General features: G+C 39.0%; 1 protein-coding gene across 1 annotated transcript in view; it reads right to left on the reverse strand.

The window, feature by feature from the left end:
- SPTLC2 (serine palmitoyltransferase long chain base subunit 2) overlaps nt 1-27437 on the reverse strand; it is a 106738-nt gene that overhangs the window by 51179 nt on the left and 28122 nt on the right. The window contains exons 3-9 of the mRNA XM_027066281.2: nt 19517-19671; nt 17918-18066; nt 16104-16228; nt 10642-10735; nt 8959-9064; nt 8235-8454; nt 5442-5568 (exon numbers count right to left, since the gene is read on the reverse strand). Of these exons, the coding sequence (XP_026922082.1) occupies nt 5442-5568; nt 8235-8454; nt 8959-9064; nt 10642-10735; nt 16104-16228; nt 17918-18066; nt 19517-19671 (976 nt within the window). The remainder of the gene's footprint in view (nt 1-5441; nt 5569-8234; nt 8455-8958; nt 9065-10641; nt 10736-16103; nt 16229-17917; nt 18067-19516; nt 19672-27437) is intronic.

Genomic DNA, 27437 nt, shown 5'->3' on the forward strand with positions numbered 1-27437 from the left:
TGTCATGATGTAAAAGTGTCTTCAGCTCACATATGGGTTATCTTTAGCTCTCCCCATTTCCAATTCACAGCACTGTGGAAATTCAATGAAAGAAATACTGATGCAGCTCTTATGTAAATCTGATTCCTTCCAGATAAACTTCTTCAACACATAAAAAGTGAAAAACAGTACAATATTAAAATGCATGGTTCTAGAAAGCCTAGATAACCCAAGATGAAACTGAAAAATGCCCCTAAAATAAGCCATGCACATACATATATAACCATAAAGACATACTACAAATTAATACAAAACAGAAGAAAGCAATAAACACTTACAGAAGATATATTTGACTCAGACTAAAGAAAATATTGTTTAAGGCACAAAAACATTGTCCACATGGGAAAAGAATCATAAATTCTATCGCATTAAGAATGAAAACTTTTGTGAAAGTTTTGTGAAATTATTAAGAAGATTTAAAGAAAAGCCATGTCTCTCAGGTTGAGAGACAATAGTGGTAAAGAATTATTATCCAGAATACATGAAGAACTCTTAAAAATACCCATCTAAACAAACAGGGGCGCCTGGGTGGCTCAGTAACTCTTGATCTCAGCTCAGGTTTTGATCTCAGGGTTGTAAGTTCAAGCCCCACCTTGGGCTTCACACTGGGCATGAACCTACTTAAGAAAATAACAAAAACAAACAAACAAAAACCCCCAGCCAATGGGACAAATGATCAGGAAAATAGAAATAAAAACTACAATGAGATTCTGTTTCACACAGATCCTATGTGCAGGATTAAAGGGACTGACAGTATCTACAAAGACAAGGAAATGGGCACATGATAACTTTCATATACTAGAATGGGAGACTGAACTGCTGTAAGGACTTCTGAAAGAATTTGGCAGCCTCTGAGGATGTCCACCAATATCACTGCAAGATAAAGAATCTCGGCCACACTGTTGCTGCAGCACCATGTAACAACAGCGAAAAAGAGCTGACAACCTAAATGTCCATCAATAGAGCGATGAACACAGAAGCTGTGGTAATACAAAGTGGAACATGTAACGGCAAAAACAAATGAATGAGAACCTCACACTCAACAGAAATAATGCAAACAATATTAAGCAAACAAAATAAATGGCAGAAAAACTTCCCTCATATGACCAACTTATGTAACATTTAAAAACAGAAAATACCATAGACAGTCCTCACTACTGGAATCCAGTCTGTTCCTAAGTGTGTCACACTGTGAATTTTCAGGCGGCAGAGTCTGTATATTACATCATTCAAAAATAAGAAAAATTACATTTTCCTGGCTCATCCAAAGCTCCAAACTGAAACAGTCTTCAATATCTACATAACAGCCTACCAAGAATTTCTATAAAATAGAAGGCACCTAAAATACCAATGACCTATTTTAACCCTCAAACAACTGAAGTACTCTAGCGTGCATCATTCAGTGATGCTGCCCAGTACGGAGTCTATTATATTTCTACTTAGGCATTCACTCGTCTCCAGGAGCATGAGCACTCCCACGTTTTCTTCAAATGCAGGGACATCTGTGGGCCTCTTGTGCTCACCTATTTCCTTCATAGGCTTTCCTGCATATCACAGGACATTTTCACTAGTAATATAAGGAAGGTAAGAGGTATTGCACAACACATTTTACAACACAAGTGGACAAGGGACCGGGTCCTATCAGGAAAAGAGGAGAAATACAACTGAAGTGCACTCCACAGCCTCTTCCCCAGACTTGTGCACAAGTGAAAACATCTTTGATGGTGTGCACATGATGGGGGTTTTGATTCAGACAGTTAAATTCCATAAGCATTTTTGGAAGTCATCACAGCAAAGAGTGAGCCTTCAAACACTGGGGGATACTTAACATTACATGGATATGGTCCTAGTAAAAGCATAAAAGTACAGAAAGATAATTTCAGAATAGTGGTTATCTCTGGGGAATGGGTGAGAGAAACAGAAACAAGAAGGGACATTACAGGGAGTTTTAGCTATCTTTTTCTTTTTAAAAAGTGGATAAATGGGGTGCGATATTAACATCATTAAAATATTAGATCATGGGTACATTATTTTCTGTACCTTTTCATCAAATCTGAAGGACCAATAACATTTTTTTTAATGCTTATTTATTCTTGAGAGAGAGAGAGGAATAGAGACAGAGCACAAGCAGGGGAGGGGCAGAGAGACAGGGAGAGACAGAATCCTAAGCAGGGTCCAGGCTCGAAGCTGTCAGCACACAGCCCGATGCAGGGCTTGAACCCATGAACCATGAGATCATGACCTGAGCCAAAGTCAAACACTTAGCCAGCTGAGCCACCCAGGTGCCCCTGAAGGACCAATAACATTTTTAACCTACCTGAAGCATGCCAGAAGCCTGCCAACATTAGTGAGGCCACAGATTCATAAGAATCTGAACTCAATACTAGACAAGAATCTGAATTTGATACTAGGGAAAGAGAACCAGTGTGTCTGTTTTTTTTGTGTCACCCTAATACCCTTAACAAGACAAGTGTGCCTCCTATCAGAACTGCCATCCTCCACACCTCACCTGCAACCCCTCTACTCGTACTATTATGCTCAGGCCACAGTGGACTCCTTGGTCTGCCTGACCATAGAGTTGCCTCCATCTCTAGGCCCTTTTATCCCTGGATTTTTCAGGGCCAAATCCTCACTTCTCTCAAATTCTTGCTAAAATCTTGCCTTCTCAATGACAGCTTTATTTAAAATTGCAAACTGGGTCCCTCGAAACTTCTCTACTTATTCTCCGGAGTACTCACCATTTTCTAGCATACTCCATAATCTGTTTCCCTCACTAGAAACCCCATTAGGCAAAAATTTGGGGGTGTTTCATTCCTGATGAATCACGAGTGCCTAGAAACAGCACCTAGCACACAGCAAGCGCTCAAATATTTGGTAAAATAGTAAAACTTCAATTTTTCTGTTATAGTACTCTCCAAGACTAACACAACAAGACACTGTCCTCTGCATCTCCAATACTGCCCAAGTATATACTCCACTCAAATGATCTGCTTGTAAGCCCATTTCCTGTGGATTGTGATTCACAGAGCCTAACACGTAGTGAGATACTCAGTGTTTGTGGAATGAATGAAATTCAATGTCTCGAACATAAGAGATTAAGTTTCACTCAGGGAGGCCACTTCTATTATAAAATCACACTCAGGCAATTACTTGCAGATACCTCTTTTTAAAAATCACTTTAAGGCATAGTCAAAGGGCTGCTGCTTGAGTCACACTTTTTTCCTTCTGCAAGGACAACGAAAAGATGCATTCAGTGATACCATAAAAATAAACATTACCTTACACACTCAAATCTAAAAGAAATCAGGTCATATTTAATTAAAACTGGGTAGCTGGATTTAAGAGATACGGAATTTATCTCTACTTTTGGTTTCATTTTTATTATCCTCTATTTTGGCAGAGAAATAATGTAACCAAAAGAAGCTTGTCACTACTAATTAAAAGTTTTAGAGAGTAATTTTTAAAATGTATAAAAGCTGGTAGTGGCAAGTTGTAAAAATGGCCACAAACTCTTGGACCCACTTCCCATTTGAGACGGTGTCTGATTTCCCCGCCCTGCAATCTGGATTGCCTTAGTGACCTGCTTGTTAACAACAAATCAGAAAAGGTCATGGGGTTACAGCACATCCTTTGGAAATGCCTGCTCTGAAGCATCCCTCTGGATTCCCAGTCACCGTGCAATAAGGAGCCCAGCCTCGCGGGGAGGGAATGTGAAGGTGCTCTGGTCAACAGTCTCAGCTGAGCCCAGAATTCAAGACACTTGGGCCCAAGTGACATGGGAGGGAAGAAGCCTCCAGATGATCCCAGCCCCCAGCCATCTGAGTCTTCCCCAGCCGTTTGGGTCTTCCAAGCTCAAGCCTTGGATATTACGGAGCAAAGACAAGCCATCCTGCTGTGCCCTGACCGAATTCCTGACCTGCAGAATCTGTGAGCATAATAAGACAGCTCTTATTTCACACCACTACGCATAGGGGGTGGTTAGAGAGGCGAGAAATAAACTGGAAAATGAGTGCTAACCCAACGTCTATCTATAGCTAATTACCATATTTCATTTTCTCACCGCCAGCAGAGCCTAGATTTCATTATTTGGTATGGATAAGTCATCTATCCAGAGGTCACACATCACACAGATCCATGCTCTAGGACAGGGCAAAAAAATTATCCAAAATTAACTTTGATAGCTGTTGGCCTTTCATTGCAGTCACCTCAGTCCATATACTGGATCAGTAAGGTTGATGGCACCTACCTGAAGGAGGTAGATCACTGCTAGCTATATATGTATATCTCAGATCAGAACATGCTACTTGTAATTAACACCATAAAGGAAGGAGAGGAGATAACATAGATACTGTTAACAGGGGGTTACTCACAAGGCTCCATACTGTGTTCACAATATGAATGAAGTATTTCCTTCCCCAAGGAATGAATTCATGAAACTGAAAATGACCAACACTTTCAAAATCCATTTACAAAAATCTCTTAGTAGAGATAATAAGGCTATATCACAGATGAGAAAAAATATGAAGGTAAAATTCTGATTTAAGAAAACAGGCTTACCTTAATCAAAATCAGACATACTCCTTCCTTCCTGTTTTTCAGTACAAACCAAATAAATCTTACCACAAAATATTATATAAATGAAGACAGCTCAAGGCTGATAATGCAGGATCTTTTATAAGAATAAGACTCATTTTAGACGCACTTAAAAAAGCAACAACCAAAACTAACGTATGTCTCATACACACAATGGAAATAGTTCAGAAGTGAAAAAAACAAAACAAAAATCCCAATTGTTCTACATTTTCTGCAGTCAATACTGCCCTCTAGTGATGCAGAATAAAAGCCAAATAGAAAGTACTACATTTTATTTATTGTTCATTTTAGTATGTTTATGTCAGGGCACCTAGCTTGGACTACAAATCCCACCAAAGACAGAATAAACAAATCCAGGATGACTTTTATTATCCACTCTTAAATTAGAAACTCTTTTAAAAGGCACTGAATCAAGGACACTAATATATGCAAACAGCAGACTTTAAATACATTGGGAACAGATTCTCACTACACACAGTGAGTTACATCTTCATATAAAACTGTACAATTTGAGAAAGACTCTGGGGCTCATTACCTAAGACTTATGAAGATAGGTAAGATCGTAAGATTAAAGTGTCACCATCTGTAGACAAGAAAATTCAACTGGAAGCAAGCCAGGCTAGTTGTCATGGCATATGTGTACCAAACACACTGAAAAGTGCCCATAGCAACCAAGGCCTCACACACCTGCCAGTTCTGCCCATTAGTAGACCTGACTCCTCATTTGAGGAAAAAAGTTCAAGAAAAGAGCATGTTTGGTTGCTAAGCATTTACCGAACATAGGAAATTTTCTAAGAAAACACACTTACCGAGGGTAGTGCCATCCTGCCCCATGATGCACTTCATAGAGGTGACAATCTGCTCCACAACAGGCGGTGACAGTGACGTGGCATACACTGCACTATGGGAATGTGTTCGCAGATAGTCTATCAGCTCCTGTGGAGTTCACAGAAGCAAGTCATTAGAGGTAAAGCTTGAATCCTTGGGCGATAGCACTGCCTTCCTTCCAGGTGAAAGCACTCTTCCTCCCTTCAAGAGCATGGGGATGGGGACACTAATCTGAGATTCAAGATCAACCAGCATCATCGGTCAAAGGACACCACCAGCAACAACTGCATCTGACACATGGCAACAGCCTCAGGCTTTGTTTTGTTTGTTAAATGTGCCACAACATGAAAGAAAGAAAAACTAGTTTTAAAGAAGCTCTCTAAATTTGGAGAACATACCACTTAATGTTATAAACGTATCTGCAATGCTGTGTTAATAAACAAGGCATATGGATTGCTTTTTAGATACAATAATTTCCTTTTTTTTTTTTTTTAAGTTTATTTATTTATTTTAAGAACACACGCAGGGGAGGGGCAGAGAGAGAGGGAGAGAGAGAGAATTCCAAGCAGGCTCCACACTTGTCAGCGACTTGGGGCTCAATCTCACAAACCACGAGATCATGACCTGAGCCGAAACCAAGAGTCAGACACTTAACCAAATGAGCCACCTGGGCACCCCACAATAATTTACTTTTAAGTATTACAAAAAATATCATCTACATGCTACCCTATGTCTGCTAAGCCCATCCTTACACTTCTGAGTAAGAGTAAGACTGTTCTCTAGCATCAATTTTAAAGGTATTAAATATCCTCTAGGGGCACCCGGGTGGCTCAGTTGGTTAAGTGTCCGACTTCACCTCAGGTCATAATCTCATGGTTCCTCAGTTCAAGCACCCCACCAGGCTCTCTGCTGTCAGAGCAGAGCCTGCTTCAGATCCTCTCTGTCCCCTTGTCTCTCTGCCCCCCCCAACATTAAAAAATCTAAATATCCTCCAGATACACAGATTTATAAAATAATATAAATATGGCAGAATAGAAATTCACTGGGTCTTTCATGAGAACAGGAAAGCCATCTCACTGAGTGAAGAAAAACTTTGTATGCCAGTTACAAGGAGTCCAAAACAATCAGGTCTATGTCCCTATTCTCTCCTTTTAACTTCACTAAATCTTTAAATAAAATGTGCAAAGTAGCTCATGTTATCAGAACCCAAAAAGGACACACAGAATAGGACTACAAAAATAGTGTATCACTTCAAAAACACTAAAAACTATTCAAAACCCACAAAAGCAAAGATATACCATACCTAAATGATCTCCCAGAGTATGATTTCAAGTCCTTTGGTTTGGCAATAAATCTTAGCAATCAAACTCTCCAAAGTGAGCCTGGTTCCATTAACAAAAATTTGAGGTAAAACTCTATCAGCCTTGACTAAAACCACTAATAATGAGTTTTCTCTAAAAGGCAATCAATTATTAAGAGAAAGTCCATGCTTTAAGCCTCCCAATGTCAAGGTTTAAAAAGGAATTAGAGATATGTATGAGCTCCTACCACATACCTCATACAAATACTAACAAATGATGTGTTTTTTTCTAATACCATGGAGAGTTTTTTTTAATAACAGTTTTACCGAGATGGAATTAACTTTTCTAAAGTATACAATTCAGTGGCTTTCAGTATACTCATAGAGCTGTGCGACTTTCATCACTATCTAATCTTGTTTTATTTATTTTTTTAAAGTAGGCTCTATGCCCAGCATGGGGCTTGAACTCATGACCCTGAGATCAAGAATCACATACTCTACCAAATGAGCGAGCCAGGCCCTACTATCTAATTTTAGGACATTTTATTACCTCAGAAAGAAACCTCATACCCATCAGCAATCACTTGCCGCTTCTCCCATTCCCTCAGCCCTTGGCAACCACGAACCTACATTCTGTCTCTGAATCGGCCTGCTCTGGATATATCATATAAAAGCAATAATACAATGTGACCTTTGTGACTGACTTCTTTAAGTTCATGTAAACTGACTAACGTGAACTTTCAAATTCATCCATGTTGTAACATGGACGTACATTATTTTTTCAACCCTTACTATACAGTCTTATAAACTAGGCATATTTATCTCTGTTTTTAGTGATAAGGAAATGGGAAGGTTAAATGCTTTGCCCAAGGTCTCACAAAGTTAGGGAAATATTCAAACCTAGGCCTCTGTCTCATGATTCAGCCATTTCCATCACACCGCATTGATTCTCAAAAACCTCAGAGTTCATTACATAATTTTTCAATTGAAAAATACAATGCCTTGTAGTACACCAGAGCAGGCAAAATAATCTTTTTCTTCCTGTCTCTATGCTCACCCAAGATGCATTTGAGGTCAAGGGGAGGGAAACTGGTCTTCTATTCCCACTGGCTCTCATTATAAACTCTACTTTTGAAACTGTGGGCACAACTCAAACCCAGTAGAAGACTGTGGCAAACAGGCAGCACCACTGTGTGTTCTCTCATACAAGAGGGTGTTCTGTATCTCAGACCAGTGTGTAGTTTAGAGCGAAGCTCAAATAAGAAAACAACAAACAATGAACAGAACCCGCCTTTAGTTTATCAGTCACTCCCTAAGCTGAACTGTGAAGCCCAAAGGCACTGTGAGCCTAAGCCACAAACAAATTCAGGGTCTCCACATCGGGGTTCCAGATTCTTATCTGTCACAAGTGAGTTACCAAGTCTAATCACCAGTCCCTTTATCCTCAATTGCTCAATTCACATGGCCCATTTACCTTCTTGCCTCCAATGTATCCTCCAGAAGCACCAAAACTCTTTGTGAATGTTCCCATCATAACGTCCACATCCTCAGGATCCAGGCCAAAGTAATCTACCACCCCTCGACCTGTAGGTCCCAGAGCCCCAATGCTGTGAGCTTCATCTAGATACAAGTATGCCTTGTATTTCTTCTTAAGAGCAATCACTTCAGGAAGGCGAACAATAGATCCCTCCATGCTGGCAAGACAGGAGAAAATACATACAGAGACTTCTTAACTCAAAATTAGGGGCTGGTCTGTCAACTTACTGTTATTATTAATTTTTTCAGTTTATTGCTTTTTTAAAATAGTTTGACAACTCTGCCTGTGATTTTATTTTATTTTTTTAATTTTTTTCAACGTTTTTTATTTATTTTTGGGACAGAGAGAGACAGTGCACGAACGGGGGAGGGCCAGAGAGAGAGGGAGACACGGAATCTGAAGCAGGCTCCAGGCTCTGAGCTGTCAGCACAGAGCCCGACGCGGGGCTGGAACTCACAGCGTGAGATCATGACCTGAGCCGAAGTCGGCCGCTTAACGGACTGAGCCACCCAGGCGCCCCTGCTTCCAGGTATTTTAACAAATCATAAACATTGTTTCCTTAGTTTCCAGAGGGGTCTAGATTACCATTCCCTTCTGCTTAAAAATTCTGTAACTTCATGGAGCCAAATCAGAAAAGATAAGAATAGGAAAGTAGGATTACCTATATATTCCCTCCACAAGGATTAGAATTTTCTTCCAGGGCCTTCGAGTCCGAGGCTGACCATAAACAATGGCATCTTTCAGCAGCTTCTCTAGGCTTTGCATATCTACATCACACAAAAAAGAATTTCAGCACAAAGTACCTTCCTCTTTCTGAACTTTATTTCAGAAATGCAAATACACGTTTCTTATTCAGGAAGGGTGTCTCAAATAGCAAAGGACATTAACTTATGGAATCAGAACTGAGCAGAAAAAGGCAAAATGGGTGAGCTACTGCTAGCTTGAATGACAATCTGAAATGTAATAAATGTTCAAAACCACAAAAACTCCACCAAATAACTGTGGCACAGGTGATTCAGAGTTGGTTAGCATGCTCGTGAAATGGCTCATGTTTCATGTTAAATACCTGACCATTCAGTTAGTTTTTTTTTTTTTTGTATTCGTAGAATCAACTGTATCTTTAATCCTAGTGAGTCATTCAGAAATACACACATAAAAGACTGAGCAAGAAAGTGCAAATAAACTATTAAAAATACATGCACCTCTTAAAAAGCAAATAGGAGGGAAAATTCATGCGCATGCTCCATTTCCTTTCACCCAGGATACACTCAATAACTGCTTGTTAAACAGCTTTAACTTAGTAGTGTGCTAAAAATACGCCAGTGGCATCCATGAGACTATGTGGTAAGAAAGCTTGGCAATTAGTTAGCCTTTTGTTTGACTTGATCAGCTGTCTGTACATTATCTAGCTCTCATGGCTCTGTTGGTCCTTAAGGATGGTTAACAGGCCCAGAAACAGCTTGGCTGGTACTACCATTAATGAGGATCATAATTTTCCTGTTAATGATAAATGCTCTGGGGACACCGGGGTGCCTCGGTCAGCTGAGCATCCGACTCTTGGTTTGTGCTCAGGTCATGATCCCAGGGTCAGGGGTTCGAGCCCCATGTCAGGCATCAGTCTCCACGCTGTGTGTGGAACCCACTTAAGATTCTCTCCCCCACCACAAGCCCTCCCCTGCCTCTCTCGGGGCACCTGGGTGGCTCAGTTGGTTAAGTGGCCGACTTCAGCTCAGGTCATGATCTCACTGTTCACGGATTCAAGGCCCACATTGGGTTCTGTGCTGACAGCTCAAAGCCTGGAGCCTGCTTTGGATTCTGTGTCTCCCTCTCTCTGCTCCTCCCCTGCTTGCACTCTGTCTCTCTCTCTCAGAAATAAATACACATTGAAAAAATTTATTTAGAAAAAGTTGAAAGCCAAATAAAAGGAGAATCTTGTATTTTGTACCAAAAGGCTTCCTTTAGCCTCTATTTCTAATGAGGAAGAGAATAACTTTTTAAAGTTTATTTATTTTTTTGAGAGAGAGAAAGAGAGACAGAGACAGAGAAAGAGAGAGAGAGAGTCCCAGGTAGACTCCACTCTGTCAGCACAGAGCCTGATTAGGGGCTCGAACTCACAAACTATTGATCATGACCTGAGCCGAACCCAAGAGGCAGTCGCTTAACCAACTGAGCCACCCAGGTGCCCCAAGAATAACTTTTAAAAGACTGGACCAGAAGGACATTTTAAATGTCGCAACATGCTTCATTTAGATTTTCTATTATTAATGTAACTAATGATACCACTGCCACTAACCCAAAAAATATTAAACACTAAAGTCTGAAGTGGATTCCACATCAAACTCACTGTTGTGTTTGAAGATTCGAATGGTTGCTCCCGAGAGTCTGGCTCCTAGAACCAGAGATGCATGGTTTAGTTCGTCACTCAAAATCAGGCAACCCTGCAAAACCACAAGCACAGGAAGGTAAGAAGCTGGGAGGAAAGATGTAGTTACACAAATTATAAAACGCTAAAATCATGAATAATGCTATCTTATTAAGGAAAGCTTGTACAACAGCAAAACTATCAATTTCAAGAAGAAGAAAAGTATACATATTTTTGTTTTGCAAAATTAACTTAGAAGTAGATGCAGAATTCCAGCCTTTTCATTTCTTCAGTCCTGTGACTGACTTAAATATTCAGGTATACAACAACAAGCTTTTATTTACATCCAAACTCTGAATTTCTCTTCTGCAAGTCTTCAAATCCTTTACTTGCCACTCTTGCATTCCACTGTACCTTAAAAGGATCCTCCTCCTTTCCCTCCATACAATTTTATTTTCTTCTCTTTCCAGCTCATTTTTTTTTCCTGACAAAATCTGCAATATGATTTGTTATTTACCTTTTTATGTATTTTTTTTAAGAGTTTATTTTTTTTAATTTTTTTTTTTAAACGTTTATTTATTTTTGAGACAGAGAGAGACACAGCATGAACGGGGGAGGGGCAGAGAGAGAAGGAGACACAGAATCGGAAGCAGGCTCCAGGCTCTGGGCCATCAGCCCAGAGCCTGACGCGGGGCTCGAACTCGTGGACCCGCGAGATCGTGACCTGAGCTGAAGTCGGACGCTTAACTGACTGAGCCACCCAGGCGCCCTAAGAGTTTATTTTTAAGTAATCTCTGCACCCAACGTGGGGCTCATTACAGCTCCGAGATCAAGAGTTGCACGCTCCACGACTGAGCCAGCCAGGAGCCCCTTACCTCCTTTTTAGACATTCTTATTCACCATTTCTGTGTATCAATCTACCATGAACTATCACCCTTAGTTCAAAAATAAAATAAAATTAAATGTCAGCAGTTAACAGCTAAGTACTTAATAGGTTCCTGGCATTATGTTAAGGCTTTTAAAGGCATTATTACTTTTAATCCTCATTAAAAAAATCTCTGAGGCAGGTACTATTATTATCCCCACTTTACATATGAGGAAATTCCCTTTCAGAGAAGTTAACAAACCTTGCCCAAGGTCACAAGCATGCTAAGTGATTCATTACAAAGCTTCTGCTACCAGAACACATGCTCTTATTCTACAGTATACTGTTTCCCCCTTCCTTGAAGCTGAATAATCAACAACCTCACATAGAATTTAGTATCAGACTCAAAGAAATATTAAAATTGTATTGGTTCCTGCCTTTAATAGATTAAATGATACTTAATAACATTTCAACTAAAATACTTGATTTGAAAGATAAATCTTTAAGGTAAGACCTTCCGTGTCTGTATATAAGATCTCTAATTCTACATGATTAGAGTTTCTGAACATACAGGGAAGAATAGAACAAGATTATTTAACTCTTTACTGTGAAAAATTCTGAGAAATTCCAAGTAAGAATCTCAAGATTTATACTGCTAAAATGCAGGACAGGAGTGTATTATAATCAACATGACGAAGTCAAAGAATCATACATTTAGGTCTTTCAAAGAATGTGTCCACTGTATCTAAGTTGTTGAATTTACTGGCATAAAGTTCTTAAAATGTCCTTATTATCCTTTTAATGTCTATGGGATGTGTAGTGATGTGCCCTCTGTCATTCCTGCCACTGGCAATTTGTCTTCTTTTTATCCTCACCAGTCTGGCTAGACAGTTATCAATTTTATTCATTTTCTCAAAGAACCATCTTTGGTTTCACACATTTTTCCCATTGTCTCTTTTCTAAATCATTGATTTCTGAATTTACCTTTATTTTATCTTTCCTCTGTTTGGACTCTTTAATTTGCTCTTCTTTTTCAAAGTCCTTATTTAGATGGCTGATTCAAAATGTGGCTTTTTTTTTATATAAAATTTATTGTCAAATTGGTTTCCATAAAAATTTTTCTTTTTTGGGGTGGCTGGGTGGCTCAGTTGGTTAAGCATCTGACTTTGGCTCAGGTCATGATCGCGCAGTTCGTGAGCTTGAGCCCCACATCGGGCTCTGTGCTGACAGCTCAGAGCCTGGAGCCTGCTTCAGACTCTGTGTCTCCCTCTCTCTCTGCCTCTCCCCTCCTCATTCTCTGTCTCTCTCTCCTTCAAAAAAAATGTTTTTCTTTTTTTTTTTAATGTTTATTTTTTTTCATTTTGAAGGGAGGGGTGATAGGGACTGAGAGAGAAGGAGAGAGAAAAATCCCAAGCAGGCTCCAAGCTGTCAGCATGGAACACAGGGCTCCATCTCATGAACCATGAGATCACAACCTGAGCTGAAATCAAGAGTCGGACGCTTCACCAAATGAGCTACCCAGGCACCCCAAAACTTTTCTTTTATTAATACAAGCACTTAACACTATATATTCGCTGAGAATTGCTTTAGCTTTGTCTCACAAATTATAATATGCTTCACTTCCATTTCATTCAAATTATTTTCTATGTTTCCTTTCTGCTTTGACTCATGAGTTATCTGGAAGTATGTTTTTTCAAATATTTGAGCATTTTCCAGGTATCTCTGTGTTACTGATTTCTTTTTTTTTTTTTTTTTAATTTGTTTTTGAGAGAGAGAGCAGGCACGTACGAGTTGGGGAGGGGCAGAGGGAGACACAGAATCTGAAGCAGACTCCAGGCTCTGAGCTGTTAACATGGAGCCCAATGTGGGGCTCAAACTCATAAACCGTGATATCATGACCTGAGCCAAAGTCTGACACTTACGGATGCCACCCAGGTGCCCCTTATGTTACTGATTTCTAATTTAATTGCATTAGAATCGAGAACATACTTTGAATAATTTAAATTTTTAAAATTTTGTTAAGGCTTGTTTAATGGCCCTGAAAATGGCCTATCTTGGTAAATGTTTGCTGTTATTGGGTAAAATGTTTCATAAATGTCAATTAGGTCAAGTTGGTTGGTAATGTTTTTCAAGTGTTCTCTAACCTTGCTGATTTTCTGCCTAGTTCTATCAATTATTCAGAGAAGGATATGGAGATCTCTAGTAACAATTATATATTTGTCTATTTCTCCTTTCATCAATTTTTGCTTCATGTACTTTGAAGCTCTATTTAGGTACCGATATATTTTAAATTGTTATCTTTTTAATGAATTAACTCCTGTATCATTATACAATGTTCTACTTTACCCCGAGAAATATTCTTTGCTCTGAAATCTTTGTTTATATTAATATAGTCACTCTAACTTTCTTTTCAAATTATTGTTTGCTTGCTGTATCTCCTTTCATCCTTTTACTTTTAACCTGTGTCTTTAAAGTAGGTTTTTGGTAGAAACCTACTTAATTTTATCTAATCTGACAAGCTCTTTTTTCTTTTTGAAAAAATAATTTTTTTAGGTTTATTTATTTTGAGAGAGAGCACATGTGTGGGGGGAAGGGGCAGAGAGAAGGAGAGAGAGAGAAACCCAAGCCGGCTCTGCACCATCAGTGCACAGCCCAACGTGGGGCTTGATCTCATGAATAGTGAGATCACGACCTGAGCCAAAGTCAGATGCTTAAATGACTGAGCCACCCAGATGCCCCCAACCTCTCTTTTCTAATTGGAATATATAAGCCATTTACATTTAACATAATATCATATAATATCAATATAATTGGGTTTAAACCTCCTCCCTTGGTATTTGTTCTCTATTTGTTCCATGTGTTCCTTGAAACCATACATTATAGGGACGCCTGGGTGGCTCAGTCAGTTAAGTGTCGGACTTCGGCTCAAATCATGATCTTGCGGTACGTGAGTTTGAGCCCCGCGTCGGGCTCTGTGCTGACAGCTCAGAGCCTGGAGCCTGTTTCAGATTCTGTGTCTCCCTCTCTCTCTGACCCTCCCCCGTTCATGCTCTGTCTCTCCCTGTCTCAAAAATAAATAAACGTTAAAAAAAAAATTAAAAAGAAAAAAAAAGAAACCATACATTATATAACTGAAAAGGACTTTACAGTTAACCTAGTCCAAGTACCTCATTTTACAAGGCAAAATCTGAGGCTCAGGAAGTCTGTGACGGGGTGCCTGGCTGGCTCAGTCAGAAGAGCAGGCAATTCTAGTGTCTCCCTCCCTCTCTCTGCCTCTCCCCCACTCACACTGTCTCTCTCAAAAAATAAATAAACATTAAAAAAAAAAAAAAAAAAAAAGAAGAGCAGGCCAATTCTTGACCCTGGGAGGTCATGGGTTTGAGCCCCAGGTTTGGGTGTAGAGTATCTTAAATAAATAAAACTTAAAAGAAAAAAAAAAAAAAAAGGAAGGCTGTGACATGCTCAGTCATAGAGCTAAATTTGAATATACAAAAAAATAAATAAATTTGAATATATAAGCAACCAAACAAAAACCCAAGTCTTCCAACTCAGTAATCTACCAATTTTTCAATATACAATTCCTAAATATCAATATTAAAAAACCTGGGGCACCTGGCTGGCTCAGTCAGTGGAGCATACAATTCTTGATCTCAGGGTTGTGAGTTCAAGCCCCACACTGAGTGTGGAGCCTACTTAAAATAAAATTTAAAAAATAAATAAAATTCCTTGAGGGCCCTTTCAAGCTGAGAGTGTCAGTCTGCTAAAATGTGATTTACAAAGTCTCTTATCTCTTCTCTCCTTAACTGCCCCCTTACAAACTCTACCCACAAGGGAGCAAAAAATACACAGTTCTTAAATTATTATTTTTATTAATACTACTACTTTTAACCTTCATTATTACTTTTTTTAAGTTTATTTACTTATCTTGAGAGACAGAGAGAGAGTGCAAGCACAGGAGGGCAGAGAGGGAGAAAGAGAATCCCAAGGAGGCTCAACACTGTCAGTGCAGAGCCCGATGAAGGCTTGATCTCATGAACTGCGAGATCATGACCTGAGCCGAAATCAAGAGTTAGCCACTTAACTGACTGAGCCACCCAGGTGCTTTAAACTTTCACTATTATTAACTTATATTCTTACTTTTAACCTATAGTATTACCTTCACTTTACATATATACCTATAATTTGCCTATATTATCTCTGAGCAACACGCATTATAAGAACAAGTATTAGGGTACCTATGTATTTTCAAATTTTTCTACTTAGGAAAAACCACCTGTTAAACAACCTTCCAAATTAAACATTCTTTCTTTCAAAATGTTAGCATTTTATGAGGTTTTTATCAGAATCCCTTTCAAACCACATGAATGACGAAGGCAAGAGTCCTCTAATGGAAGAGTAAAGAATCATGAGTTCTAGCAAGAAAGCTTCCACTAAGTCTCCATGTGATATTGTTATTCAAAAATTTGTGATAGATATATCTTTCGGCAGACCAGGTTTGGTATGAAGTTTACAACAGCCTTTGGCTTGTTCTGAATGCTTTACAACATACAAGAGAGTTTTCATAAATGATAAGTCTTACTTTGCCAACAAGAGCAGGAATGTTCATTGAATTTGTTGCAAATCCCATGCCATATGCCATAGCAGCTTCTACTCCCAAGAAACTTGCCACAAGCTTCTCTAGTTCTTCATGCTTGTCCAGGTTTCCTGTGTGAAGAACTTAGTGAAGTTAACACTGCCAAATCCTGAATTTAAGAGTTACTCATTACTTTATAAAAAGAAATCACAGTCTTCACGTTACAACCTTTTCAGACTAAGCTCTATGGAAGAGTAGTATGAAGAGAAATGGCTAACGAAAGACATCGTGGTCGATACCACTTCAGATCTGAATACCTTCAGATTCAGCACCTGTGATGGAATTTCTGTAAAGAAGATTGCCAACGATTTCTCCCATTCCTGCTGACACATGATAGTTCTAAGTCTAGGCCTTGAGAGGCCTGGCAACATCTGCTTTTATACTTTTGAAGTCAGCTGCCACACAAAACAGTCTAACTAGCTTGTAAAGAAAAGCCACGGGGAGCAGGAGGGGCTCTGGAGGATAAGTGACTATGGAAGAGGAATGCAGGGCTCAGCCAGCCCTTGACTGATCCCACTACCCAACTGAGGTATCAGACATGTAAGTGAAACCACCCTGGATACTCTATCCTCAGCCATAATGCCCCACCCAACACCACATGGAGCTAAGATAAATATCAAGGCTTCTTCAAATGGCAGAATTATAAGCAAATAAATGTCTGTGTCTGTTTTAAGTTGCTAGGTTTTAGAATGATTTGTTATGTAGCAAAAGACAAGTTAAAAAACATCCTCCCTCACTTTGTATTGTGATTTTATGTCAATAATCAAATCTGTAAGGACCAAACAAGACTGATCAATGCAGAAAAGATGATGAAAAAAAGACTGCTGAACTGAGATGCTACAAGTCCTCAAAGCTTTAAGCAAGTCATTTAACCTCCCTGGGCTTCAGTTTCATATCTGCTAAATACCAATAATAATATTTGCTCTATCTACCTCATGACATTGTTGTGAGGATCAAAAGAGAGAAAAGGCTCAAGAAATTTATAAACTACAAAGTGTCATAAAGATGTAAGGTCTGATTACCATATATCGTCATTGCACCATGCTTCCTAAACTATGTCATTAAGGACCTGAGTACAAATGACCCAGCTAAACTTGCCAATCTTTAGACCTATGAGAAATAATGATGAATTACTGTTTTAATCTACTAAGTTTGAGGGTGATTCATAGTAATAAATATCCAGAAGTTGCCTTTTAACCTTTATAGTTATCAGTTCTCTGGAACAAAACAGAAGAATTTGAAATCGTCCTATGAACAAAAATGAAATTTATTTATATAAATATATTCACCTTTACATTTTGTAAAGGTACAATAACAAAAAGTTAACATTTACTGACTATTTACCAAGTCACAAATGCTTTATATGAATTAATTCTTCAAAAGCCCTATAAGGTAGTAATTATTCTCACCCCACTTACCAGCATGGAAACAGATTAAATAACCCTCATATGCCCACAGGGTCAGGCCTAGGAAACAGCACTCTTAACCACTACCATTTGTAAAAGCCAACAAAGTGAACATTAAAGCTGTAAATGAGTCAAATACTTATGGAACTTTTCTAGAGATATTTTGTATTATAATATAATGGAAAAGATAAATATGTCTCAACATGTGTTGAACCCATTAAAATCATCCGTTATTTCAGAAACTATGGCAAAGTATGTATTTGGATGCTTACTATTCTAGCTCTGTATCAGCATTATTCCCTCCGGAGTAGCACAATTAAAAACATTAGCTGGCCAAACAGAGCCTGCACTTACCAATTTCCTGCCGAGTGCTGCACACTCCAACTCCATACTCCTCTAGGACTTTGGCAGCTGCTTCTTGACATGATCCAGTATTCCGTGCAAATCCAAGATAGTTGTAGGAACCCATGTTTATAACACCTTTAATTATATTCCCTGTGTACCTGTATTTCAATACCATAAAAGTTCATGAAACTCATGAGCAAATCAAATATGTACAAGTAATAATAAACACACTGATGATATAAAAGGAAGCACCATATACAGAAAGTAGGGAGAATATGGCCTAGTAGAAAGGAAGCTCAAACTCACTAAGAAACTAAAATTAAGCAAATGAAAGTTAAAACAAAATAGTAATTTTCACATATAGATAATGATAAAGATTTAAAAACTGACCATAGCCAGTGTTGGCCAGGACAGTCTCACATACTGTAGATAAGAATATCAGTCAGCAATTTTTTTATTTTTTTGGAGGGCAGTTTGGCAGGACTTCTCCATTAAAAGAAGTACATACTCTTTGACTCAGCAATTTCCAAACAGATACGAAAGGATAGCTGCATAAAGATCCTTTCAGAGTCACTGCACAATTTATCTACCATGCCCCTTCTCCAGGCACACAGACCAGTGACATTCCATATGATGGAAGCTCAATCAGCCTGGGCCCACCAGTGAGAATAACATGGTTCAGAGGCTCCACCAACCTAAGGTGGACGGGAAGTGTGGACAAGAAACTGCTGCTGTTTGAACTCTGAAATTTTGGGGTTTTTAACAAAGGATGGTGCAGCCCAACCTGCCATACACTATATACATCTATACTATACGATGCTAAGTAGCCACTGCTAATATTAAGCTGGCTGTGGATACAGACAAGCATGATATTACCAACATGTTAGCAAGAAAAAAGCAAGATATAAAATGATTTCTATAGTATGGTCCCATTTTTATAAATCAAAAATTATCTGTACGTAACCCCAGTGGATTCACCACATACATACCCCACAGAAAACATCTGGAGGAATCATACACAACAAACTGGTAACAGTGGTCACCTCTGGGGAGTGAAGATTTGTGGGGAAGTGGATTTGCAGAAGGGATAGTGGTTAGTTGTCATGGGGGAATGTTTCATTTATCTGTATTATCTTTTTCTTTTTTTAATAGTAACAATGCAAACGATGCAATACTTGTGAGATCTAAACAATAAAGTTTTATGAATATGAAAAGTTTTCTAAACTATTCAGCCTATTTAAGTAAAAGCATTGCATATATCCTGGAACCATTCGAGAAATCAAAATATCTAGAAGTATATTCAGACACTTGATTCTTGTAAGTGGCATAACAGAAAGGACAGTTTTTCTTTGGCTTCTTGTTTTTCTTTTTAATTAGTCAAACTTTGTTTTCAGTTATAATCCAACACAGTATCAAATGTAACAGAAAAATATAATTTAAAAATCTGGATAACGATGAACTATATGCAAGGAAACTAATTATGTTGTGCTGTACTCTCAGCTTCGACTCTTGTTTTAACAAAATACTCAATTTGCAATAGAATAAATTCTGAAGTGAAGAGATTCCTTTTTGTTGCTGTCAAGAGATAATTTCCCAACTGAGACTCACTTGAAGGACCAGTTGTAATCATGAGACTGCCTCTCCATGATGTCCACCCTGGCTCCAGGCACACTACAGATCGGTCGATTCCAGTTGTCTCTAATCCTCATGTAGAGGTTTCTTGTATAGAAGTTTTCGAAATCCTGATACAATGACACAAAGTCCTGCCAACAAATGGTGAAATACCATGAATTTAACTAAATTGCTTTAGAAAATTTTTACAACTTCCCTTTTCATGTTGTAAGAGCACTTAAGAATGAGAGGTCAATTATATTGAATTAGCTGATAAGGAAAACAATCACAAAGGCATCAATTCTCTATGTTAAAAACAACTTTAAAACTTTAAAACAACTCTGGGGCACCTGGTTGGCTTAGTAGAGCATGAGACTGTCGACTTCAGGGTTGCAATTTGAGTCCCATGTACGTGTGGAGATTACTTTAAAAAAAGGGAGGGGGGGAACAACTTTTTTTTTTGAGAGAGACAGAGAGAGTGGGGAAGGGCAGAGAGAAACAGGAAGAGAGAGACAATCCCAAGCAAGCTCCGCACTGCCAGCACAGAGCCCCACACGGGCTTGAACTCACGAAACCGTGAGATCATGACCTGAGCTGAAACCAAGAGTCCCATGCTAAACCACTAAGCCACCCAGGCGCCTCAAGGTAAAACAACTCTTAATCAGGTAAAAACCACTTGGCTTTGATGGCTAACCTATATGAAATTGTTGTAAATAATCATCTGACTGCATGAACGTAGAGTCAAAGAACTTAACTTAATAAAGTAGGTCTTGGGGCACCTGGGCAGCTCAGTCGAGTTCGGCTCAGGTCATGATCTCACGGTTCAGTTCAAGCCCCGCGTCGGGCTCTGTGCTGACAGCTCAGAGCCTGGAGCCTGCTTCTGATTCTGTCTCTGTCTCTCTCTTTCTCTCAAATATAAATAAAAACATTAAAAAAAATTTTTTTTAAATAAAAACACTGTAATTTTAAGGGCACCTGGGAGGCTTGGTTGGTTAAGCATTCAAAACTCTTGGTTTTGGCTCAGGTCATGATCTCATTGTTCACGGATTTGAACCCCTTGTCTGGCTCTGTGCTGACAGCGTGAAGCCTGTTTGGGATTCTCTCTCTCTGCCCCTCCCCTACTCATGCTCTCTCTGTCTCTCAAAATAAATTAAACTTAAAAAAAAAAAAAACACTGTAATTTCAGTTTTAAACAAAAAATAATAATTCTGAAATTAAAATTCCATCCTCTGCATATTTTTAAAATCAAAGTGAAATATACCCAAAGAAAAATGATAAGCAAGAAAGACTAAAAGTTTGCTTATATGGAAAGACACCTATCTCAGGTTTCTTTCCTTGGATGGGAGTTTGAAAAAAAGATTCTCGTGATGAATTCCCATGATGAGGGACTTAAAGCCCTCCCTTCTTCCCTGAAATAAGATGCACTAAAAATTAAGTCTATAAAAAAATAGTCTGGGTGGAGCTAAAATGAATGCATAATGTTATGACTGATGTGATATGACCACATGATCAGACCACATTAGAGCAACTGGACTCCTGAAGATGAGGGGTAATCCAAATAAAAAGAAAACTATACTACAGTTAGCAAACTGTTGAACTTCTAGCCCCGAGATCTGGACTTGGTGTCAATCTAAATTAATCTGTTAAATAAGCTAATTAGAAACATGCAAAGCTTAAGCCTTATTGTGTAAGATTTTTATTGCTAAAAAAGACTCTTCATAAAATTTTATAATTAACCTTCTATGACATTGGACTATAAAATAACTAATAAGTAAGCCTCACAGTAGATAAAATCTTAAACAAAGCTGAGCAGAGTCAGAAAGTACTCTCTGGAATGTGCAGTACCTGATACCATCTCTTTCACAATTGCCCTAACATTTACATTTCCTTGAGAAAATATCCATAAATAATGTGTCTATCATAATTGGAAATTTACTACTTAAATAATGTATCCTTTTTGATAGTCTCTTCTTCCAACAAGAATACTAAGTGAATGAAAACTGGAACAAAGACATCCAAATTCTAATTTGGGACTTTCCCTTGGCTGTCACTCACCATGCATTTATTTCCCAAAGTAGGATTGGGGGAACGGGGGAGCTGTTTCCAATCTTTGTCCATTCACATCAAATAGGGTAAACAGTACAAACTCTTCTTGATCTCATTTCTTTAAACCCTTTCTAAATACTGCACATTAATGTTAAAGGTATTAACTCAAACACCTGAGAGAAATACTCCATCACAGACAAATTTTTATTAGAAGAAAGAGCACTATTTTTGTTTTACTATATAAACATCAGAAAACGCTTAAGACAGTCTGGTCCCATTTATTGGAAGGGTTACCAAACCCAAAACGGTTGCAGGCTCAAGTGAAGTAGAGCTCTGGGCAGCCAGGGTGTGGCTGGGAGGGCAGAGACTGTCAAGATCAAGGAGCTCACCACTCCTCATTGTTCCGATGAGACAACACCTCAGTCCCTGAGACAGGAACAGACTTACACAGAGTGACAGGAAAGTTGCCACAGTGAGGGATGTTAGAGACCAAAAGCTGGTGGGACAGAACGGCAGAAGAGAAGGACTCCTGGCCAGGGTAGAAGCTTGACTACAGTTAGAAGGTTCGGTGAAAAGAACTGAAAGGCCGCTAACCAAACTCCCTGCAGCTTAGCAATGAAGCAAGAATGGGGATGGAACAGGGTAACTATTCAGGGTTCCAGTTTAGGCAACAAGAGTGTCTGTTCCCAAAAATATCTCCTACAGTTTAAATATTCTAGGACAGGGTTAAAATAGATGACTTATCTCTTCCTTCCTCCCTCCCTCCCTCCCTCCCTCCCTTCCTTCCTTCCTTCCTTCCTTCCTTCCTTCCTTCCAATGCCTTTTGCTGAATACTTCTGCCAGACTCAGGATATATTAAAAAACAAGACAGTTCTCTCCACAAACTACAATACCCCCACTACTCCAACCCTCCCCCTCCCCCAGCCTGTCCCCCATCCCCACTCCACATCCTCACTCTCCTCTTCCTCCTCCTTCTTAATTTAGTCACTGTGAAATGACTTTAGTCAGGCCAACCTAATACTTGTTTGCTCAGTCACTGAACAAACGTTTACTGAGCTGTCCTTTCCAGGCACTAAGGTAGGCATTAGGAATAAAAATGAGTAAGACACAACCTTTACACTCCTAAGGATCTCTTAGTGGAGCGGAGTGGCACACAAATGAAGTTATAATACAATATAACAAGTACTCTAAAGGGATACTTGCTCAGACAAAAAATACTTAACTGGCAGGTGAGTGGCAATGGTAAAGTACAAACAGCCTTCATGCGCTGTTTGAACTTGATGTTCATGAGTTTGAGCCTCACGTCGGGCTCTGTGCTTGGAGCCTGGAGCCTGCTTCAGATTCTGCGTCTCCCTCTCTCTGTTCCTCCCCCACTCGTGCTGTCTCTCTCTCTCAAAAATAAATAAAACATTAAAATAATAATAATAATAAAATTAAATTTTAAAAAGCTACACTGTTGCTCCAAACAAAAAAGCCCAAAAGGTGACAGGGAAACTTTTGCAAACCTACTAATGTCACTAGTGCAAAAGGATAAGGTGGTAATCTACTACAAAACTCTTTGAAAAGGTTTATCTGGGATACAGCTTGGTACTAGTGAGAAATCCCTAGAGTAAATACAAATAGATGACTTCTATACAGTGGAAGATGATTCAGCAATAAAAAGAAATGAATTACTGAAGCATACTACAACATGGATGACCCTCAAAAAACATTACGCCAAGTAAAAGAAGGCAGACACAAATAATCACACATTGTATGATCCCATTCATATGAAACATCTAGAAACAGAAAGTAGATCAGTGGTTGCCTAGGGTGATAAGGGGGAGTAATAAGTGACTGCTAACAGCTATGGGGTTTCTTTTTCAGATGATAAAAATGTTCCAAAACTAGATTATGGTGCTGGCTGCACACTTCTGAAAATACATTTGACCCTTGAACAATAGGGGTTTGAACTTTGCAGGTCCATCTACACGCAGATTTTTTTCTAATAAATACAGTACGGTATTATAAATGTGTTTTCTCTTCCTTATAATTTTCTTAATATTTTTTCTCTAGCTTACTTTATTGTAAGAATACAGTATATAAGGGGCACCTGGCTGGCTCAGTTGGTGGAGCAGGTAATCTTGGTCTCAGGGTTGTAAATTCAAGCCCCACCTTGGGTGTAGAGATTACTTAAAAAAGAAAATAAAAGGTGGGGGTGCCTGGGTGGCTCAGTCAGTTGAGTGTCCCAGTCACTTGAATGTCCGTCCGACTGTTGGATTTGGCTCAGGTCATCATCTCATGGTTCTTGAGTTCAAGCCTGCATTGGGCTCTGCACTGCCGCTTGGCATCCTCTTTCTTTTCTCTTGCTCTCTGCCCCTCCCCTGCTGGTACTCTGTCTCAAAATAAATAAATAAACTTAAAAAAAAAAAAAGAATACAGTATGATACATATAACTTACAAAATATGTGTTAATCAACTGTTTATGTTATCAGCAAAACTTCAGGTCAACTGAAGAGTATTAGTTAAGTTTTGGGGGAGTCAAAAGTATACATAAATTTTCAACTGCATGTGGGGGGTGTCGGCACCCCTAACCTCCACATTTTTCAAGGGTCAACTGTAATGCTAAAATTAACTGAATTATATGTTTTAAACAGGTGACCTTTATGGTATATAAATTTTACCTCAATGAGGCTATTTAAAAAAAAATAGATGACTGCTGTCCGGGGGTCCACACACACCACAAAACAATGGAAAGTAGAGCTCTTTGTAAGTCCACAGAACGAAAAAAGACAAACCAACTGATAATCCCTCAGCTTAATACATCAAGCAACTATATGACATTAATAGTTTCCAAAGATACTGCTACAATGGCAACCATCAGAATATTCTTAGTAAACTACTTTTTGAGGAAGGTCAAGAATAAAATACTTCCAGGAATTTCTATTAATCTATTTCAAATAATTTTCTTCTTTTGTATCTTGAAAATTAAACATATCAGGATGTGGATAAATAATGTCCCTTCCCAATATCCTATCCTTCCCATTTTTGAATATTTGATCATAAACAAACCGTAGAGGCAAAATATTAAGTTTGGTAAGTTGTATGGGAACTACCTACCATGATTTGATCCTTAAATTTCTTAGGTATTTCTTGTCTAGATACTGGAATGTTTTAAATTCAACCTTTTGCTATATCTAATCACATACATGTTTCTAGAGGACTAGTAGCTTCATCTCACATAAAAAAGAAACAGACTACAGACTGGGAAAAACAACATTCTCCTCCAAAATAACACTAATAGGAGAGGATCAAGCAGTAAAGAATTCAAAGAATTTTTTTTTTTTTTTTACAATTTACATAGAATAGAACAAAGTCATGCTAACTCATTAGTTGGGGCCATGGGATTCAGTTCTACCCAAAGCAACATATAAAGAACTAGCATAAATAGTTAAAATGGACTCTCTTTTATAATGGAATGGGGAAGAAAGTAAGGAGGCAGTTATAAACACCATTCACTCAGTGAAATGAGGAAGTGGCAACATTAGATTTGCATTTTATGATCCCAAGCACTTTCCCTCACTTCTTCCACTGTAACACTTAAAACTCTGCATATCCCTCGCACTACATCTAATCCAGTATCAGAAAATAAACATGCTCTACCATAGGGCTGAATGATCTTCCTTTCCCTCTAAAAGCTAAACTTTGATAAGAAAATGGCAGAATTCGGGGCGCCTGGGTGGCTCAGTCGGTTAAGTGTCCGACTTCAGCTCAGGTCATGATCTCACGGTTCGTGAGTTAGAGCCCCACCTTGGGTTCTGTGCTGACAGCTCGGGGCCTGGAGCCTGCTTCGGATTCTGTGTCTCCCTCTCTCTGCTCCTCCCCTGCTCACACTGTCTTTCTCTCAAAAATAAATAAAGATTAAAAAAAGAAAGAAAGAAAAGAAAATGGCAGAATTCAACTGTTTTAACTGTTAATGTTATCTACTGTGAAAATCCTATTGAAAGAATTCAAACAAATTAGTACAGTCCTCTAAACCGTAAAAGCAAATGTCCCCCCTGTCCCACATATTTCCTATTACTTCCTCCTACAATTATTTCCTGATTAATTCAATGCTAGTCAGCTATTTTTTTGTTCTACATCTGCATACAATTCAGACACTATTTATGTGTATAGTGCTTTGCAAAGACCCGTTAAATCTGAAGAGTTTATGTTTCCTCAACAGAATTAGAAACTACTTAATAAAATCTATGTGTTCTGACTCCTTAACACAAAGGTCAAGTACACACAGGCAGCCCCAATACTCAAGAGTCAATTCACCCTCTGGAAACACAGAACAAGTTCGAAACGTGATGTACTCTTTTACAAAGTAATTCAGATGCAACCCCATTCATTCTTTATCACACCATGACACAACACCAGCTATGCAAACTCTCCGGCCACTCCCCTGCTCAAAAACTGCCCAGACTCCTCACTGCTCAGAAAGTTCTTAGCTTGACATTCAAACTACAATCTCTCATACAGCCAAAACCCAGCTGCTCCCAAACATTCCTCATACCCTTGCCCACCCCATCTCCTCAGCCTGGAATACTCTCCACATCAAAACCAGTACCCCCACACCCACCTCTACATGTTAGTTAGTAGGTCTTTGAAGTATGTCCACACTAGGAGAGGTCCCTGTAGACAAAGATTTTTGAATGTGGCTATGTGAAGCAAACGTTAGCTCCCATCAGTGACAACCACCATCAACTCAGTCTAATAGGAAGATACTGGCCCATAAATAAGTAACAGCAATACCATACAACGAGTTTTGCCTACTGGACCAAACTTCTGAGTGCAGGGCTTTGCTTGCATTAGGTATTCAAGAAATACCTTCTTGATGAAGTGAACTGTAGGCCTTTCAGCGCAGTGAAGGATGGCCAACTTGTGGTTCTGGTGCTGGGGAGGATGCAGAATGACTGACATGAGAGAGAAGACAGTCTGGGTTCTGGGTTCTCCCAGGACCAGAATCCTCAATTCCATACAGACTGGTTTTGGCTTTCTAGCAGCTGATGACGTCCCTTCTTTGCCCACATTTCTGGATGCCCCCGTCCCTCCCCCCACGGGACCACCATCCATGCCCAGTGTCTAATGGCTCCTCTCTCAGTGGTGACCTTGCTGCCACCACATCGGCCTCTCTCCTCTAAAACCCCACAAAAGTGAGAAGTATGATGGACCAAAAAAATCTAATTTCTGAAGCCCTTCTATAATCTATCTCTAATCTAAATCTAATCTATCTACCTAATCTATCTCTAATCTAAATATTCCTTGGGTTAGAGGACAACCTCTGCATACTTCACATGCCAAGAACAAACAAGTTTGTTTTTAGAAACACCAGGCATTTTTCACCTTAATTTGGCTGATTTTTGAGAATCGGCAATACATGCATACTGTACAGAACTCTAGAGGTGCAAAGGAGTATAGAGAGAAAAGTGAAGTGAGGTCTTTCCTCCCAGAGACCACCATTATTATCTCTGTTTACAATTACTCAAGCAAGATTGTTTTTCTACCATGAACAGAGCTCAACCACGTTCTGTTTACAGACTTGTTTGGGGAGAGGAGCTGATCTGTGAGCCAAACATCTATGGACAATGTGTCTATGAGAAAACACATCATGAGTTCTCCAGAACTTCATCTTCTCAGACGAATGGAGCCACAACTTGGGATACAGCACAGTACCACGAACAGAAAGAACATGGCTTCTGGCACTTCACAGACCTGTGTCTGTGTACCAGCTCTGACACGAAGTGTCTTAGGAAATGTTATTTTAACTTGTGAATTTTAGCTTTCTCATCCATCAAACAGGAATAAGTTCTTGTGATGACTAAATTAGAAATATCTTAAAGACTTTGAT

Source organism: Acinonyx jubatus, chromosome B3, assembly GCF_027475565.1.
Source record: "Acinonyx jubatus isolate Ajub_Pintada_27869175 chromosome B3, VMU_Ajub_asm_v1.0, whole genome shotgun sequence".
Lineage (NCBI taxonomy): Eukaryota > Metazoa > Chordata > Mammalia > Carnivora > Felidae > Acinonyx > Acinonyx jubatus.